We start from the raw sequence: 18,810 nt of genomic DNA, 5'->3' as shown, positions 1-18,810 counted from the left end.
AGTGGGAAACAATGACCATATTAATTATTAAATTTTCGACGATCTTAAATCCAGAAACAACGAACAATATTAAATTCAAAATTTTCAACGACCTTGAAGTCGAGAACAATGAATAATACCGAATTAAAAATTTTTGATGGCTTTAAAGTTAGAAACAGTAGAGAATTTTAAAATTTTCGACGACCTTGAAGTCAAAAATAATGAACAATACCCATTTTAAAATTTACGACGACTTTGAAGTCGGAAATAATGGAAAATATCGATTTTAAAATTTTCGATGATCTTGGATAAGTAGAAGTAAAACGGGAAGGTTAAGTGTTTTACACTTGCTTTATAATGGCTAAAAAGTCTCATCGAAGAGGATGAGTTTAGACTGTTGGGACACACACTTTAATAAAGTGGAGAAATTAGAAATTCTTAATTAGAAAGAGAAGAGAGAATTGAATAATATATAATGTAATGTAATATTTATTATATTATTAAAAATAATGACGTGACAATTAAAAAATAAAAAATTTAAAGTGAAAAGAGTCAACTGACGCACCCATGGACAGTGTAGTCACGTTCATTGGCACGTCAGCAACTAGGGGGTAATAAATTGGGTGAAAAAATTTTAGGGGGTAATAGGTCTCCTTTAAAGATTGAGTGTGTAGTTGGGATTTTGACTAAAGGTTGGGAGGTAATAGACCATTTTCTCTTTAACTTATCATATTTATGTAAATTTTCATTCTTATAAAATAATTATAAAAATTTCAACTAATTATGTATCTTTATTGAATGTATCGGGAACTAATTATGCATTTCGACATATTCAAAATAAAAAAAATATACCAGAAGCTAATTATGTAACTTTACAAAGGAAAAATTATATCTTCGATGAATGTAATATGTATCTCGACAGACCCAAAATTGAAAAAAAAATATATGAGGAGCTAATTATGTATTTTTACAAAGGAAAAAATATATTTTCATTGAATGTATGGAAAGTTAATTATGTATCTCAAGACCCAAAATCAGAATTTTGAGTAATTATATAAAATGTCAAAATTTTCTGTAATTAAACTCCAAATTATCGAGATTTATGTTGTTGGTAACATTCCCTGCATCTCCAAGTCATAGCTATTGTTATATCCCCTTTCCAACAATTTCATATCGTGGACGAGCTATAGCTAAATGAATCGATACTACTTTTTAGCAAAGTATATCTTAAAGATACCTTCTACTCCTATCAACTGTTGGCTATAAATGTTCGCGTATGGGGTTTTTGCAGCACAAATTGAATTTCGAATAAGAACTAAGTATTTGATGTGAGGAAAAGGAAAAAGAGATGAAATTTAGGTACAAGTACTTAAAGGACGAGACCTAATGTAAAGGAACAATAAGTGGGTCCAAATGCAACGAATTGATTATGTCATTAGGACCACCAACCATATTCTCCAGTATTTAAAGAAGTGAGTTTAAAATGTAATATTTGAAGGAAAATAAATTAAAATTTAGTATTTGGAAATTGAAATGACATTTTAATTGTTGAATTTTTTAATGTGGTTTGGAGTGAAAAATATGAAAACATGCAGTTGGAGTTTTTCAAATTCCAGAAATTTGTAAAAATTCTACATCCAAACACGATTCTGGAAAAAAGAGAAAATTCCATGGCCCTAAATCTTTGCCAGAGGAGTTCCTCCCTTCAATGGAGATGAAAATAGAATACAATAAGTGTGCTTGGTATGAAGGAAAGTATTTTCTGCAAACATTTTCCTTCATACCAAACACACCCTAAGACGGATCCTCGCACAACAAACGGAACATCACATAATAATTTAACAGCTCTACATAACAGCAAAATGATTCCAGTGTGACACTGGTAGTGTCCTTAAAAGAGTATCATATGCAGTCAATAGAGTCAAGTTAATGAGTCCAATCTGAGTATAAAATAACAACAAACACCTTCCAGTACATTGGCAGCTGCAAATTGTAACTGAAGTTTCGCAATCATCTACAGTTTTTTATGACACTAAACTCTACAGGTGCATGCAATTCAACAACAATAAGTACACTATTTTACAGGCAGAACTCTCCTCTCTAAAGCTGATCACCTGACTATATAAGCTGAAATTGAATGGTTCTCTAGGAAAGAAAAAACTGATATACTGTTACAGACCACAACATACAACAACAGAGAGTTCGCCTATAACTGACATGTAAGCATACTGGCATGTTCAAGAAATACTGACAATGCTTCTGATGCGAAACAATCTGGCTATGGCTAAATTGGTGGACTGGTCAGCTATCTTTATCCGTACCACTTCCTTCAGAGGCTTTAGGACCATCATAAGCAGATAGGAAGAAAGTACCCTGGTTTTTCTGTAAAAACCTGCAATCACGCACGCACAAAGTAAAGGCTCATTCGCAAAATAATACATCAACATAATAGCTGTTTCCTGTATCCAAGTCGTTCTAGAAACACCAAATCTCTGCTAGAAAAAAAGAACAATGAAATTCTTTAACGTTGCTGTTGAATTGATTCCTACAGAAAGGCAGAAACCATATGGTTATCTTTTATTCCTTTCACTTTTCATCATTTACAATACACCCTTCCGTTCCTTTTTCTCTTTAGATAAGATATGGTAAACTGACACCCCCACCCCACTCCACCCCCCTTTTTCTGGTAAGGTAAACTGAAAAACCCCATTGGGGTGCGGCTCTGTTATGGCCCCTAGTTCTGGATCGAGTTGCTGGACGATTAACTTGGAAGTCAGACCTAACGTTATGGTCTAAGCCCTTGTTTTTGTTTCGTGACTTACCTATGATTGCTGAATTTTGCAGTTCAATCAGGGAACTGCAGACCTGAGAAAGTTCCGACTCTCCTGATAAAATCCAACTTGTTTTTATTAAGAACGTCAACTCTCTTAAATAGAGGTTTACAATAGCAAAGAGTCCTAACAAACTAGAAATAGAAAAAGCCCCATAAAACTGAATTAACAATTGTTCTAATCCACTAAGGGAAGTTCTATTCTACTAACAAAATAATTCAGAAAATAAACATCATTATCAGTCCTATTAATCCTATTACTTCTTGCGTCTGGAATATTGTTTCCCGACAAAAGAATCAATAACAGGCTCTTCCTTGGGTCAGAGTGAATGTGGGATGCTTCAAGTACCAGGCTGGGCTGCTCTTTTTCAAGAAAACCTAAAACACCCTTCTCCTGTTCATTTAAATCTGATGCAACTCCTTTTTTCAAGTAAAAATCACAGTGGTTAAAGTCACTATGAAATTGCCGGGCTAGCCTAATATTCAGAAGTTAAAGAAAAGAATATTATTAAATATTCTCAATGCTTAAGATTTTTTTCTTGAAAATTGTCAGGGTAGTTAAAACGAGGAATCAATAAGCTAGTGAACTTTCTGGTGCTTTCCAGAAGAGAATCACGGGATTAGACCGATGGTAAAAAAAGACTAGGTAAGGCCAGCCAATGCAGCAGTTATCTAATTAGACCCTCCTCCTTACACTACCCCCACAGTGAGCACTTCAAGCTTGTGGACTGCTTCTAGGCAGCAATGCAATCACAAAAAAATTCCATACATATAATAAAAATATTAATAATAAAAACACTGGTGCAGAAGGCAGTAGAGGAAAAGAGCATATACTTGAGAAAGTCTAGAAATTTCTGCTGCATTCGATTCAATGTCTCCTCTTCAATTTTTGCATATGCAAGTAACTCAGGCAATTTTACTACAACATCAGCAAACAAATTAAGACTTTACAAATCTAAATACTTGGCATAATATATATATGTCAAATTCATATAAATACATGTAAAACATTGTGGAACACATTTGGTAGAATTGAAACCCAGAGGATGCTTCACAATCTTGTAAGAAAAATATCTTTTGATCAAGTATAGATATACAAGCATACAAACAAACATATGAAGGCTATTATGCTTTATCCTCTGCAACATGATATTTTTAAGGTTCATATCTCTGTCTTGGGGTTATAATTATAAACAACATAAACATTTAGTACTTCTTCATACCAAAAAGGCGCATCAGATGTTCAGCACCATATACACTAGATGGAGAGACATTAGCTGAAACTGCTTCATGATACTGTTGGCGCTCCTTCTTGTACAATAAAATAACAGGCAGTGCTTTGTCAAAATACAATCGAATTCCATTCAGTATCTCCGCAACTGGATCAGTCATCCTACGAGGATCAAACATTTGAAAGACAGGGAAAAGACATTTATATTAAATGGAATACACCTCCAAAGTCACTTTATGCCATAGTAAATAGTAAATACATTGTGTTTGCATCCACTGCTCATGTGAAAATACTTGTGAGCAGCAGAGATGATGTACTTCTGCAAATAGTGTTGGTCTTTGATATTATATGCTTCTGCAAATAGTAGTCAACACTCAACAGAAGGGAAACTAGATCTATTCTGAAACTGTAGCAATTACCAATGACTTAGTGCACACACATAGGAGTTGAAGCTACCTTGTAGTATACATGAATCTGACAAGAAGCAGTTCAACAAGTTCACAAGTAAATTATTTTCTTAGTTGGAATATCCTCAACATTTAGCAATAAATCAAATACTAAATTGACATCTGGTAAGCATAATTTAGTGAATTGACAGCGTGATACACTAGTCTATATGTCCGTAAACATTCATGAGTTTTTCTAACAGAGTTAGAAGATAAGTTTTGAAAGAATCAATAGCACCCAAAGGCGTGGACGAGTGGTCTATGAAGCGGGAGAGAATCATGAGGCCTTAGGTTCAAATACCAATGGAAACAAAAACTACTAGGTGATTTCTTTCCATCTGGCCAAGCCTTGGTGGGTAGGGTTACTGGATATTTGTGCCGGTAGGAGGTAGCAGGTAGAATTAGTCAAGGTGCGCACAAACTGGTCCAAACACCAACATCATAAAAAAAAAATTGAAAGAAACATATATTCCAACATTGACCATGCAAACTACAGGACGCCAGATCCCCCATAGAAGAATGGTAGGGATGGAAGAATGAAACAAAGATGCATAACCTTAGCTCAGCAATAAATCCATCTTTTACATGTAAAAAGAGGGGCAGCGAACTTACATCCCGTCCTTTTTGGATCGGTATTCAAGATACTTGGCCAATATATCATCCACAGTGGGAGATCGTGGGAGCTTCACAAGCTGTTAAGAAGAACACAACAAACTTCATCACTGGCAAGAGTGCATAGCAACCAACAATAAGAACTAACGTAGTCGGAATAAAATGAAGAAAAAGATTTTGATCAACTCCAGCATGCCACTTGTAGGGAAGAATACAGATGGATAGCTGGACAGATCAGTGTCATATTATCCAGTATGAACTATTTTAATCCCAACAAATCCAGTTCAGATTAGCAGGGAGGAACTCGGTTTAGAAAATCAGCAAAGATCTCAAAAGCAATTAGGGCATCGCCATATCTATTTGTCTGTGCCTTTTTTTGGGTTTCAAGTTGAGATAAGATGAGTCAGGAATTCACTTCTGGTTGATTGCTCTAGTATCGGCTACTCATTTTCCATGACTGGTCACTCATCTATGCTCCAAACCAGCAGCTAACACAAGAAAACGATCAATCCAAGTTTTTTTTTGTGCGCTGAGAACTTCAGTTCCAATAAAGGTCTCGTGCAAGTTTTTTTTGCAAATTGGGTTTTCTATCAACTACAGAAACAAAAAGCCTATTGATATGCAACAAGGAACCTTCTAAATGAATATTTCTCAATGTCACTTATTTGGGACTAAAGTGTAGTTGTTGTTGCCACATATGTCTTCAACTATTAATGAGCTTGTCAACAAGACAGATAAACCTTGTCATTTCTCTACATATATATATATACACACCTTATTCTGCTGTGTGATGAATTCCCAATCATCAACCAGTTGCTTCTTTAAAGTAGACGGAATCTGAATCTTCACAAGTTTCTCCGCAGATACATTGCCCTTCTGCAATCAAATGACCAAGTTACAAATCAATACCTTTCAAGCACTAATACCATACAACTACGACTACGACTATTATGAATTACACCCCACCCCCACCCCCACCCCTCACCCCCCCCCAAAAAAAAAAAAAAAAGACATCCATACATATCTAAAACCTATCCTTAACTAGTAGCTATCACCCATATGGATTTTTTTCTTCCATTGTGCCTTATCTTTAGTTAAGTCTGCATACCAAGTCATTGCAAGTCTCTTGAGACCACTTCCTTCAATGCAATTCAAGCACTAAAATTATGATTATCTAAAAGCTAATCCAGAACATAATCAACAACAAGAAACATCCCCGAGATGGAAAATAATGGCTGAGAAACATTTTGATAAAAAATATCTTCACAGGCAAAAGAAGTGTGATTAGACTAAAATGTTGGTGTTAATGGAGTATTCTGCGATAAGTAAATACTCTACAAAGAGATTTAGGCCAACAATATTAGAGGCAAGTAAACATTGGGCCTCCCTACACAAGGTGAGTGTCAATGATAACCATAAGGAGCAAAAAAAAGGCAACATGTCATAGAGTCCAGAATTAAGCAAACCTCAGTGCCTGAGTCAGCTTTGCGCTTTTTCCCTTTTGGAACTGCAACAAAAGTTCAATTTCACAGATAAATATCTTATAAGCAGATAACTAATAGAAACAAAAAGACTTAACAGACTATATCTGTTTGATTTGGTAATCCTGAGGTAAAAGAAGTGTACTCCAGCATAGTATGACATGACTAGTAGAAAGTTGACACCTTGACCAACTCAAGGCTATTACATCTACAATATTCCACAGCGTCAATGGTAGACAAACACCAATGGCAAGTTAAGGAAAATACTGTTAGCTTTGCTTTTTACCTTCCCATCTAGCATATGTTCCTAACAATCGTATCCACTTCACAAGGATGTTACCCATAACAGTGGGAGCATTTTGAGCGGAACTCCACAGTCATGAAGAACACATAATGTTTAACTGAATCTAATAACCCAAAACATTTTGTATAAGTTGTCATCAGGGGAAAACAATTTGAAGTTTTGAACAGTATCAGACACTTTGACTGAGTTATACTAATGTTTCTGTACTGCCCAGATACAGCTTCACTCAAATAAGTGTCGAAAAGCCAGTCAAAGAGTGAAATCTTTTAATTAGATCTTGAATACCAAATTTTAAACTAGATAATGTGTACGTGCTAGCAATCATAGTAGTCAACACTCAAAAGTGATCATAACATACATTTCTTAGAGCATATTAGAAGAAAGAAGCTTGGCAAGCAAAGGCAAGAGGAAAGAAGCTCTCCCTTCTAAATGATAGAACAGAGAAATATGCACAAGCAAGTCTATCTGAAGAAGAAAGCAAAGGCAAGAGATTCTAGTAATGATCACTTTTCTTCCCGAATCTTTGTGTTTCTTATGAGTTATGAACCAAGATTTTATAAACAGAAAGATGAGTCTCCACTCTCTCTGAGTAAGCTAAAAGATAAATTGAAGATTGTCTCCCCTTACCTTCTTCTGTTATAACCAAAACCAATCATTAGTTCTCCTTTGCAATTACATCATGCTTCTTGGCAATCCTTCTGATTTTCCTGATTTTCTTATTTTTCTTCCACCAATGCTTAACATCCTAGTACTTGCATCACTTCTTCCCAGTCATGTGATCAATACTAAAATTATCTTATCATGGCATCAATCAGACATGCTTCTTGTGATACCCTCATAAATGCAATTACCAGAGTTCTCTAATTGATTTACCAGGCAAATGAAATACTACTAGGTAACACAGGGTTTCTTATACTTGAATGAAACACTTGATTTAGGCAGCTTAAACATGAGGGTAAAGTTTTCTGAGAAAAATGTACATTGCCTAAATTTATAATGTATCAAAAGGTCAGCAACATAGTATAGTAGTATGGTATGTCAAAAAATACATATAACAAGGTTTGGGATAAGATTTCCAGTATATGCAAGAAGACTACCGTCTAACACATTAATTGAAAACTAAAAAAAAATTAATAAAGTAACACGCAGTGATAATTGTTCTAAAGAAGTTGGGTTTGAGGTCCAGGATACTTGATGATCCTTGATTCGTCAGTACCCCCTTTGAATGCAAGTTTCTTTCAATATTTAGGTTGCACATTCAGTTGAAACTTCTACTATGTCCGAGAGAGCTTTAAGGCTACGTAATACAGAAGGTTATAAAAATAGTCCTTGAAATTTATGTTTTAAATTAAACTAGTCTATTATTCGTTAACCGGAGAACTAATAGTCCTCCAACTAAGCAACGCTAAAGCAGTTTAATCTAACTCTAACTGAAGCACTGAATATTAACGGAACAACCCCCAAACACGCCCAACTCAGACAAGAGGGGGTTGCTTAGATGGTAAGCACCCTCCACTTCCAAACCCTAAGGGAGCAAAAACGTGGGACCTCCTAGGGAGGGGGTTGCTCGGATGGTAAACACCCTCCACTTCCAAACCCTAAGGGAGCAAAAACGTGGGAGCTCCTAGGGAGAGGGTTAAAAAAAAGGGCCAAACTCAGTCCACCCATCCCATAAAGTTATCAGCTTTCTTCCCAATCAAGAGAATGATTGAAGTCATACATAATTGCACAACCAAAAAAAATGTACTCATTCCCAAATTCAACAATCTTTAAAAGGAAAACACATAAATTATGAATCTAGGTTTCCTACTGAATTGAGACCCATTAATAGAATATACATCAACAACATACCCAGTGTATTCCCACATAGTGGGGTCTGGGGAGGATAAAATGTAGGCAGTCTATACCACTACCTCTGAAGAGGTAGAGAGGCTGTTTCGGATAGACCCCCGGTTCAGGACAAAAAGACAGTAAACAAAGACATAATAAAACATGAAACACGAGAAAAGGAAATTAAAAGCCAAGAAATGAAGACCTAATTGAACTTTCGGAAAATTCATTTTGTTTTGGCGGTGGAATCGCATAAAAGGAAGAAACGATTGAATGAACAAGCACAACTCTGAGCTCGGTTTCTCACCACTCACCAGTGTTTTAAAAGGCAAGGGCGTGAGGTGAGGCGTTTTGCATAGCATGGGCCGAGGCTTAAGTCCCATGGATCTATGGGGTGTATCTTATATATCATCAATTTTATAATTTTATTACAAAGAAAATAAGTAAAAGTAAGATTTTCAATAATTTCTACAAATAACTTTAAATAAATCATCAATATACAGAAATAATATTATAATTATTTTCTAAGAAAGTTGCTTTAATTTCTTTATTTATATTTAAATTGGAAAAAATCACTAAAATATGAAAACATGATAGCATAAAGTATAAATACCATTACACCAATAATTAAAAAAATATGATTAATAGCAAAAATAATTTTAAAGTAACAAAAATAGAATTAACGTCCAGACATACGTTTTTACACCAGGGACTTATGCTTTTACGCCTATGGACTAGGACTTACACCCTATGGATCTGCGTCTTTTGGTTAACCCCCGACTCACCTCGAAAACGCCTTTGAAAACATTGTTTCTCACTACTCGTATGCCTTGGGATTTATAAAATCTTTGACCGTTGTGAACATGAAAATGTTGACACAAATTTAATTCAATCATACGCCTTAGGATTTATAAAATCTTTTCAATTTACTGTTCTAATTATAGAACCACAATGTCAGGCTTCAAAAGAACAATCTTCTTAGTCATTTTACTTAAGTTCTAAATTTTCACAGGAGCTTGCATCACCATGACTTGGATTTGGTTCAATGATAAATTGAAGACAGACAATGAATTATGGACTTAGGTTGATGTGTATGAGCTTCGTACCCTTTCAATCGTAGCGGGCAGAGATAGATATGGTCTTCAATTTTGATAGCAGCTATCATAAGTTAATGACTAAGGCTTGAATAAATGAATATTGGTTTAATTTGGAAAGAAATTGTGAGGTTTTTTAATTCCTTTTGAAACTGGTAGCGAGAAAAACGTGAGGTTTTTTTGAATGAAATATTTACCTTCGTTTTGAGGGACAAGCACCACATCTAGGTAAGCAACATCTAATTGAATTAATTCACCGGACCACCTATCTCAAATAGAGAAGTAGAGAACTACGGGACCCACCATGACCTGCCTTGCCTGGCACGGCTTATATCTGGTCTTCGAAGGAATCAAAAAAGGAGATTGGTTTGTTCTGCCATAAGTACCTCCATATTCTGCTAAGTAGGATTTGACAACGGGTTTGAGACGGTGATTGTAAAGCTAACTAGGTGTTCAGTTACCATGTCCAAAGGCCCCATGCCTTTCTTGGTTGAATAAAGGAACCCAATGGTCTTCGGGAAGGGTGGGTTTAATATTGCTTTAGTTTGGGAAGAAAACTGTGAGGTATTCTGAATTGGGTGGTTTGGGTCTTTCTGAAAGGTGGATCTATGATAGAGTGGACTAAAACTGTGCTTACTTTACATAGTTGGAGGAATATTAGCACTTCATTAAGAAAAGGGACTATTTAAATTCATATCCCAAACTTAAGGATTATTGTAGGCACATTCTCGGTTTCCGCTTGTCTAAGTTCAAAATGGATAACGTTTTACATTCATTTCCTTTCCCTTATGGACAAGCATTTATATTTTTTTCCAAAAGCTTTTGTTAAATGGAAATATTTCTTAAACTACATTTTAGTTCAGCAAGGCTCTGGATAGAACTCCGGACTAATGAACTTTTATAAGTTCGATGCTCCCTTTCAACGCTGCAGTATCCTAGATTCCTAAGGCGGGGGAAATTAATGTGGGGAAAGGAGAAGAAGAAGAAGAAAGGCAGGAAGGAGAGTAATTTTGGAGGTAGATTTCCTGAAAAAGAAGATGAATCTGCACTTTCTTTAAAAACAAAAGTTAAAAGGAAGGGTCAAAAATCAGAAATGGATTTCCTTATATAAAAAAGAACAAGGGATGTTACATCTTCAGACCAACCTGAGTTACTTATATGGAGGACAGGGGCATCCCTACCTTTTGGCCTTATTATTTAACATTGGGCCTAAATTAACTCAAAGCAAACACGATTCTAAGAGGACTACTATCCAACCAGCATAATTAACCCCGACCCCCAACAAATAATGCAGAAGAGCTCAAAGAAAAGAATAAGGATCAAAACAGAAGATATCATACCATTGCTCTTAGTTTCCTCCTTATCCAGTTTAACATCTGCAAATGAAAAGTAAGTTAGTAACAACAATGACATTCAATCCTAAGACTTAAGCCTCCACTCCGTTATGTGATCCCTTCCTTCAGAGGAGACAAGTAATCAGAAGGCATTAGGTTTTGTAATTAATGTTCACTGTTAGATATGCCAAGAGAGCTTTTGAAATTGAAAACATGAGTTAGAACATCAAAAAGAGTTCATGTTGTTTTCTTTAGTTATACTAGGTATGATTTACAACCTTAGTTTAGGTGGCACTTCCATATTTTTACTGAGGCACATAACAAACATCTTTACGAAACTAATCTTTTGGAATTTAATTCAACCAATTATTATTTTGCAATTACCTAGTGCTCCAAATAGAATTTGACTTCAATAAAAGACATCAGGAGTTTTCTTGATACCATAAAAGTGTTATAAACTTAGATATTTTATGCAAGAAATTATTTCCATGAACAGACAAATATCTAAAATGATCATCCATAGCCTACATTCTAATATAAACCTAGAGAAAACACACCAGCTGAGCTTTTTGGTTTTGCCTGTGAACGTCCAGACCTAGTACTTTTTTCCATCCCTTGCTTCTTGTCCAGTGCCTGCTGCTTCAAGACGTTGTCTTCCGTGTGTTTCATCAAGCGGTCAGCTCCTACCCATTCATCCCAACTGTTGCAAGACATAGTTTCAGTAATTAGCCTTGCAGAGTACACTTACAATTAACAAATATTCAACTACAGCCTCAAAAAATCTGTTTGAATTAAACAAAAACTGGTTTCATATTTTGCTGATGAACCAGACATACACAGATATGTAATACAGCTATTACTCCCCGTCGCTGAAAAGAGTTATGGGGTTTGGAATACCAAATTCATAGAATCTAAGTTTGATGAAAAAATTTAGCCATCAATTGCCGAAATTTTTGGCATAAATTTACATAGTTATAAACATTTGTAATGACTGTTTTGATTAAAAAAAATCTGAAAAAGTCGTAGTCAAAGAAAGAGCTTAACTATCCAAATAGTAATAGTACCATGCACAATAAGATAGGGGGAGTACAATGAAATTGCTAATGATTATTGAATTAATCCTTATTACACAGGTAAAAAAGTTGAGAGTGCTTGTATCCATCCTTTTCTATTAGGAAATCATGGTTTGAATCTATATGGTTAAGATAGGCTCATTTCAAATATTGAGCAAACGTTTAGTAGAAAAACACAGCACATGCTTACGGATAATAGTAAAGGTAGATCCCATGTAAAGTATTAAATCTTCGAATAATTCCCATTTCGGAAATGGGCATTCACTCCAACAGATCAAAATGGAACGATAAACATTCAATTTGAAAGAAAAGGAGCATGTAGTTGAAATAATAGATATAAGACTTCACTAATAATATACAAAGTTCAAATTCATTGTGCTACCTGATGCTCTGCAAATCAAAATCATGCATTCACAATTGCACTTTACATCCAGAGCAGCACAACATTTTACATGTAGTTTGTAAGATAACTACCATAATCAACAAGTTAGCATCAAATTACATCCATGCATCTTGCTAAGGCCAAGCTCTTTTGGAGAAGGACGCTCTAATAAAAAAACATTAAGGCAGCTTATTCACGAAAAACATCGGTTGGTCAACCTTTCTATCCTTATGTGAATAGCAATTAAGATACTCTTGAATTGACAATTTTGTACAAGAGCTTTATAAACTCACTTTTTGTTCCAGCCCTGCAAATTAAAATAAATAAAAAGAGTATTATTTCTCCATATCATTAGGAATATTGAAAGAAATTTAAATAAACTAAAAATGCTAGGGTATGCTTCAATTTTTTCACATCTTTTAACTGAAGAAACATCAAATTTAATAGTCATATATAAAGCATAAGGTAAAAGATGAAAATTAAACTTACAAGGTAATGAACAAAGTATCTCCATTCGTTCTTCCGAAGCTCTGCTTTTTGGACCTTCACAGTAGAAAAGCAAGGATCACATTGGAGGGTCGCAAAAAAATTGTCACATGCATTAGGTAACATGATTTAACCGGAGTGCTACAATTTGTAGGAGGCAAGCCCAATGTGACCGCACACATGATTATTTTCCATATAGAGAAAATGAGACTTTCTTTTGTAAGTAATAATGTATACACAATTAGTACTTTCAAAAGTCAAAAGCATAGCAAAACAACCAGATTTTGAGAGCTATAACCAAGAAGCAAAGTGCATGCATTCTCAAAGTTCAGTTCAAGCTTTAGAGAACATACAAAAGGTACCAACAACATTTGCAAACTTTGTAATATTTTTTTTTTTGACAAGGTACAAACTTTGTAATTCAATGGCCCAATATACACCGAAGACAAAACTAATCCCAACAACTCAAATTAAATATTCACTAATATGTAATTTCAATAAACCGAGTAGTACTTTTTTTAATAACTGCGAAATTTCCAACGGCTAGTGCAGTACGGTTCAAAATTCGGTGGGTAATCGGTCCACCCATCTACCCTTGTCTACTTAAATACCTGGCCTTTTTCTATGGTAGGATTTCAACCCGTGATGTGAGTCTAACCCACATAACGCACTATATCCCATCAGAAATACATTAGAACATAATTATAAGAGGTGAATCTAGAATTCTGCACATAAGAACCATATCTTGTGGAGAGTTGCATTCTCCTTGCACAGAAACATGCTGTCCAGAGAAGGTCGAGTAACTGGAATAGGTTAAAAGTTGAGGTGGATTTTCCAGAATCTAATCCCCATACCTATACTCAGATCACTCAAAGTTACATGGATTAAAAAATAACAGAAACAGTGTAAATTTAAGACACTATTAATTGTTTCTATAATTGTGAAAACAATCAAACTAAAAGATTGCTATGGGGAATGGATCAGATCATCCAAATAAAATCATGATGGAGAAATCGCCCACAATCACTAAATCAATTTAGGAACCCTTACACAATCTATATGGGAGATGTTTGTATATGAAACATCCTCCTACACTGCCAAACATGTAATGATTTCAAGGTTTTCCCAGGATCACTAAAAATCAACTTAGGAACCCTTAACACAATCTATATGGGGGTATTTGTATGTGTAACATCCTCCCACACCGCCAAACATATAATGATTCCTAGGTTTTCCCAAGATCACTAAATCTATTTAGGAAACCCTAACATAATCTATATGGAGATGTTTGTTTACATAACATCCTCCCACACCACCAAACATGAAATGATTCAAACGTTTGCACATTTACCTTAATTTTGAGAAGGCTAAACCAGTCAGTAGAGCAAAGACAGTAGACTCCACAGAGAACTCAAAACATCAAATAGTAAAAACAGTATATAAAACAATGAAATTAGGCTTGTCGGTGACAGCACACGATTGCCATATCATTTGCAAAATTTAGCATCCAATATAGATGGAGCCAGCCCAAACGTCATTAAGGCCTCTTGAAATCACCACACGTGTATATCTCAAACAGCAAACAGTACATCAAAATGCTAAAATAATGACACACAAACTCTCAACCAATTCATTTACACAACTCCGAGAAGAAATCAAACAAAACCGACGGTTTTACTTACAGCTAATTAAAATAAACGATAAACGACAAATCCAAAAGGAGAGACGTGCATTAAATAGCATATAATCGTTCAATTTCAGCATTAAATTACAGAACATCCGAACTAAATTCTCAATTTATGTGCAAAGAGGAAGAGGATAAAAAAAACAATTAATTAAAGAGGGTAAGGTGCGTGCCTTAGCTTCATAGATGCGAGGGCCATGATAAGCTAGAACTTTTTCTCCTTCAAAGTAGACACTAGGTTTAGTGTTAGGAATATCGCCGGAGGAGTTTTCGCTGTCGGTAGAAGATACGTCTTTCGAACTAACCATTTTTTCCGTTTATCACACAAGAGTTTGGGGAAGCGTGTATGACGGGGCGGGGGGATTTGTTTCCCTGGTTTTTCAAAATTGTGGATCTGTGTTGATGCGCGCGTGTTACCCTTGCAGTAACCACTAATCAGGGTACTTTGTCACAAAAAAATAAACACCTCCATGTCGTGCCGGTATTTTTTTTCTAAGTTAGTGATGTACTATATGGATTTTTAAGTTATGCTGAACATATATTAGGTCCAAGTGCCACAAAACTTGCTAATAGATATTATTAAAACTGTGTCAGAAAATAATGAACAGATGAGTAGAAAAATGTTATTATCTCGATCAAATTGCAGGGCAATGCCACTGAAAAGGCACTTCAATAGGAAATAATGAACAAACGAGTAGAAAGATCATAGTAAGTGGTCTCGATGAAATTGTAAGGTAATGTCACTGGAAAGGAACTTCAATGCTTGAGTTACAGTGTGCAATATAGCAATTGTTCGTCATGAAAATTTGATGTCATATGAGTGAGGGGAGGTTGATACGGGACAAATGACCATCTTATCTTTTGATGACATCTTTGGAGGCCAACACATAGAGGCTCAAGACTTGGTCACTTCAAGAATACAAGAACACGCATGGAGGACCCGTTTTGAGCATAACTTAAAGCAATCTCGCGTGTGGAAGATTGCTTGGAGCATTTAAGATCGAGGACTCACGGTTTTGGACCTTAATTAAGGGTATTTTGGACATTACACATGGTGTATTTACACACCATGGCCGCACCTATCATTAAGGGCAAAGTGGTCTTATTGTCTTCTTTTGTATTACACTATAAATAGGTCATTTTAGCTCATTTCTTTGGAGATTTTGAATGATGAAGAATTGAAAGACATATTTTCTCTCTTTTGAGAGTGTAACACCCTTAGTTGTAGGGCTTGGAAAAGTCATCTTTAGCATAGGCTTGGAAAAGCCAATATTGATCTTTGCTTGGAAACGGTAGATCTTGAGGTGAGTTCATTCCCTTGGTGGTCACCGTAAGAGTGTGGTTTTTATTATTACATTTATTAGGAGTTTTAGTGTATGATATACACTTAGTTCTTCTTGTCATAATATTGGCCTCACTATCTATCTTTATTTTCTATGCAATTTCCCTTGTGTTTGTGTTGAATTCGTGACTTGTTTCATCTTGTGTCATTGTTGCTGTTTTGGTGTTAAAATACACCTTGTATCTTGTAATCCTTGTGTTGTTATTGTTGGCCGAAAGTTGCTCTCAAAGGGGTCCTCGAGTTCTAGTTGATTTGTGGAATGTTTTGAGTAGTTTTTAAGCCTTCTTTTGTCTTTCTCGTATCATTTGGTATCAGAGCCATCTTTAATTTTGTTCTAACAAGATCAATCTTGAGTTTGAGACCTTGAAAACTACAAAAAAAAAAAAGTGAAATCTGAAAATTCCTAAAACAGTCAAATTTGCCACCTTTGTGTTCTTGACCGAAAATTGTGTTCTTGTTGTGTCTTGACCGAGATTTGTTTGTTGTATGTCTAGATCTAGTAGTGTTCTTGTTTGTTTTGTTGTTTCTAATGTTAGTTTTCTTGTCCACTAACACTTTGAGTCTAGATATAAACTTGAGCTTGAGCTTGTTGAAAGTTGTTGTTGTGAACATAAGCTTGGCCAATTGTTGTTGTTCTTTTTGTTATGGATTTGAAGTTGACCGTGTTAATGTTGTTGTTATAGCTTGGCCGAAGGTGCCCTTGTAGTTGGGTGTTGGACTTGTTGTTGTCGTTCTTGAAACATTGTTGTTGTGTTCTTGTTGTTCTTCACCCTTTCATCTTTTGTTAACACAAGAAAAGTGAACTTTAAATCTACAAAAGGTGAAAGAAAAGTTGTAGTAGTTGTTGGTGAAAGGACTAGTTCACATCACTCATAGACTTGACATCAACTTTTTCACCATTTTTTCATATTTCAAGGAGCCTTGTTTTGTGGAACTAGTACAAGTCAAATCTCACCTTTTGAGTTGAATTTGAAATGAGTTACAAGACTTGTTCTTTCCCTCCAAATACTAATTGTCTTCCATTCCAAAATTATAAGGAATAAAAATTTCAAGAATGGTGATTAAAACTTGATAAAACCGAACCAATACGTGGCTGCCACGTCATCACTGCTACTGTTCACGCAATGTTTTCGAGCTCAAATTTTAGATTCTTAGTTTCATCTTATTGTTTCATTAGTTTCATGTCTTGATTCTAGAATTAATTAACAACTAGTAATCACCTACTTAGTTGTAGATTAATTATTGAATTCGTTTCTTCGTGTCTTCGTTATTTGTGTGTTTTTCTCATTTTTAACTCGTAGTAACTTCTTTGTTTCAAGTTCGTAAGTAAATTTGTTTTGTGTCTTGAGAATTGACATCTTATTGACTACCGGAGTATAAGCAACTTTCAATATTCGCTGCTCCAAATTGTGAGGATCACAAAAGTGAGTGAATACGAGTGTTGGTGAGGAGCTTTTACTACTAATCTTGTTTGTTCATTTTGTAGGTTTAAAAGATAATATAAGGGGAACATGCCTTTGATAGCCGGGGATTATTGTGACTATAACATGGGAGAATATGATTGTAATGAGGGGTTTTATGGCTATGAAGTTGAGGGAGATTGCGGAGGCTATGAAAATAGCCATGATCAAAACTTGGGCAGATTTGAAAGTTACTGTTTTGAGGGAGAAAATGAGGTGAACAAAGTACCTAGTGCTTATGGTGACTTTGGAGATGATATAGGACCTCGTGATGGATCTTATAACGACGTTGGGGCATGTGAGGAGTCTTATAATTCTCACTCTGAACCTAGATTTGGTGTTAGTATAACCTTTTCGTTCGCAAAACTTACGAGAGCTATGATGAGAGTACACGTGAGGAGTGCGGAGATTCATATTCTCCACCTTGTAGTATTCCTTATCAAGATTGATATAGTGTGAATGGTTATACTAGCTCTAGTGGAGGTTGTCCAACGAGAAGAAGAGGATATGCATCTCCAAAACTGAGGGGTACTCGTGAGCTTTATAATATTGATCCAAGAAGGAGTGTACACTCTGAAAAGGTGACCATTTGTGGGATACCGGGCTGCCTCGTTGTGTTAAATGATAGGTACTATAGAAACTACATTGTTCCATCCATGGTTGATTACTTGGGGTTATTTTGCGAGCCTTTACTTGTTCTATATTTCTTGGACAGGTTTAAGGTTATCGAGAGGGTAAAGATTATCTTCTCCCAATTTAATTACCATGAGGAGGTGTGGTGTGATGTTTTTCCCATAACCTATGGTCATGTGAGCTTGGGCGCCGATTGGTTTGTACAACATAAAGTTCCAAATATGCAAAATTGGCCTAATATTGTAAGAGACCGATGGAGAAATTGCCTCAAGACGTACATTCTGCCCGGGCCGCAAAAAGAAGTTCCTACCTACTCCAATTCGAATTATTATGAGAGACAAAAGATTGAGAGGAGTAAGAGAGTGAAAGGTGGTAATCCGAGAGTGGAAAAAGGAAAGGTTGTGTTGAGCGAAGTGAGGGGATTACCACCAAAACGTGCTAACTTTGGTTGTCCTTCTATTTCTATGGACATTTGTGTAGGTACCAACATGGCAAGCAAAGGCGACCAATGTCAAAAGGAAGTTGCTGCCCAAGCTTATGGAGGACCTTCACCTCACGGTAAGAAAGAGTCTACTCAAGATCTTCAAGGTAAAATAGCTAATTCTTACA

The 18,810-nt window shown here is 35.6% G+C and overlaps 1 protein-coding gene across 1 annotated transcript; it reads right to left on the bottom strand.

The window, feature by feature from the left end:
* Window positions 1–1,909: 1,909 nt before the first annotated feature.
* On the bottom strand, window positions 1,910–15,433 carry LOC107860237 (protein MRG1). The gene is made up of 11 exons (XM_016705513.2): window positions 14,940–15,433; window positions 13,086–13,139; window positions 12,890–12,903; window positions 11,699–11,841; window positions 11,148–11,183; window positions 6,565–6,605; window positions 5,873–5,974; window positions 5,099–5,178; window positions 4,033–4,202; window positions 3,644–3,728; window positions 1,910–2,371 (listed from the first exon to the last, which is right to left on the bottom strand). The coding sequence occupies exons 1-11, from the start codon at window positions 15,072–15,074 to the stop codon at window positions 2,281–2,283; spliced, it is 951 nt and encodes a 316-aa protein (XP_016560999.1). The 5' UTR covers window positions 15,075–15,433; the 3' UTR covers window positions 1,910–2,280.
* Between the last annotated feature and the right edge of the window lie 3,377 nt (window positions 15,434–18,810).

This window comes from Capsicum annuum, chromosome 2, assembly GCF_002878395.1.
Source record: "Capsicum annuum cultivar UCD-10X-F1 chromosome 2, UCD10Xv1.1, whole genome shotgun sequence".
NCBI classification, from domain to species: domain Eukaryota; kingdom Viridiplantae; phylum Streptophyta; class Magnoliopsida; order Solanales; family Solanaceae; genus Capsicum; species Capsicum annuum.
The sequence above is the reverse complement of the archived record's forward strand: the minus strand, read 5'-3'. Positions and strand labels throughout refer to the sequence as shown.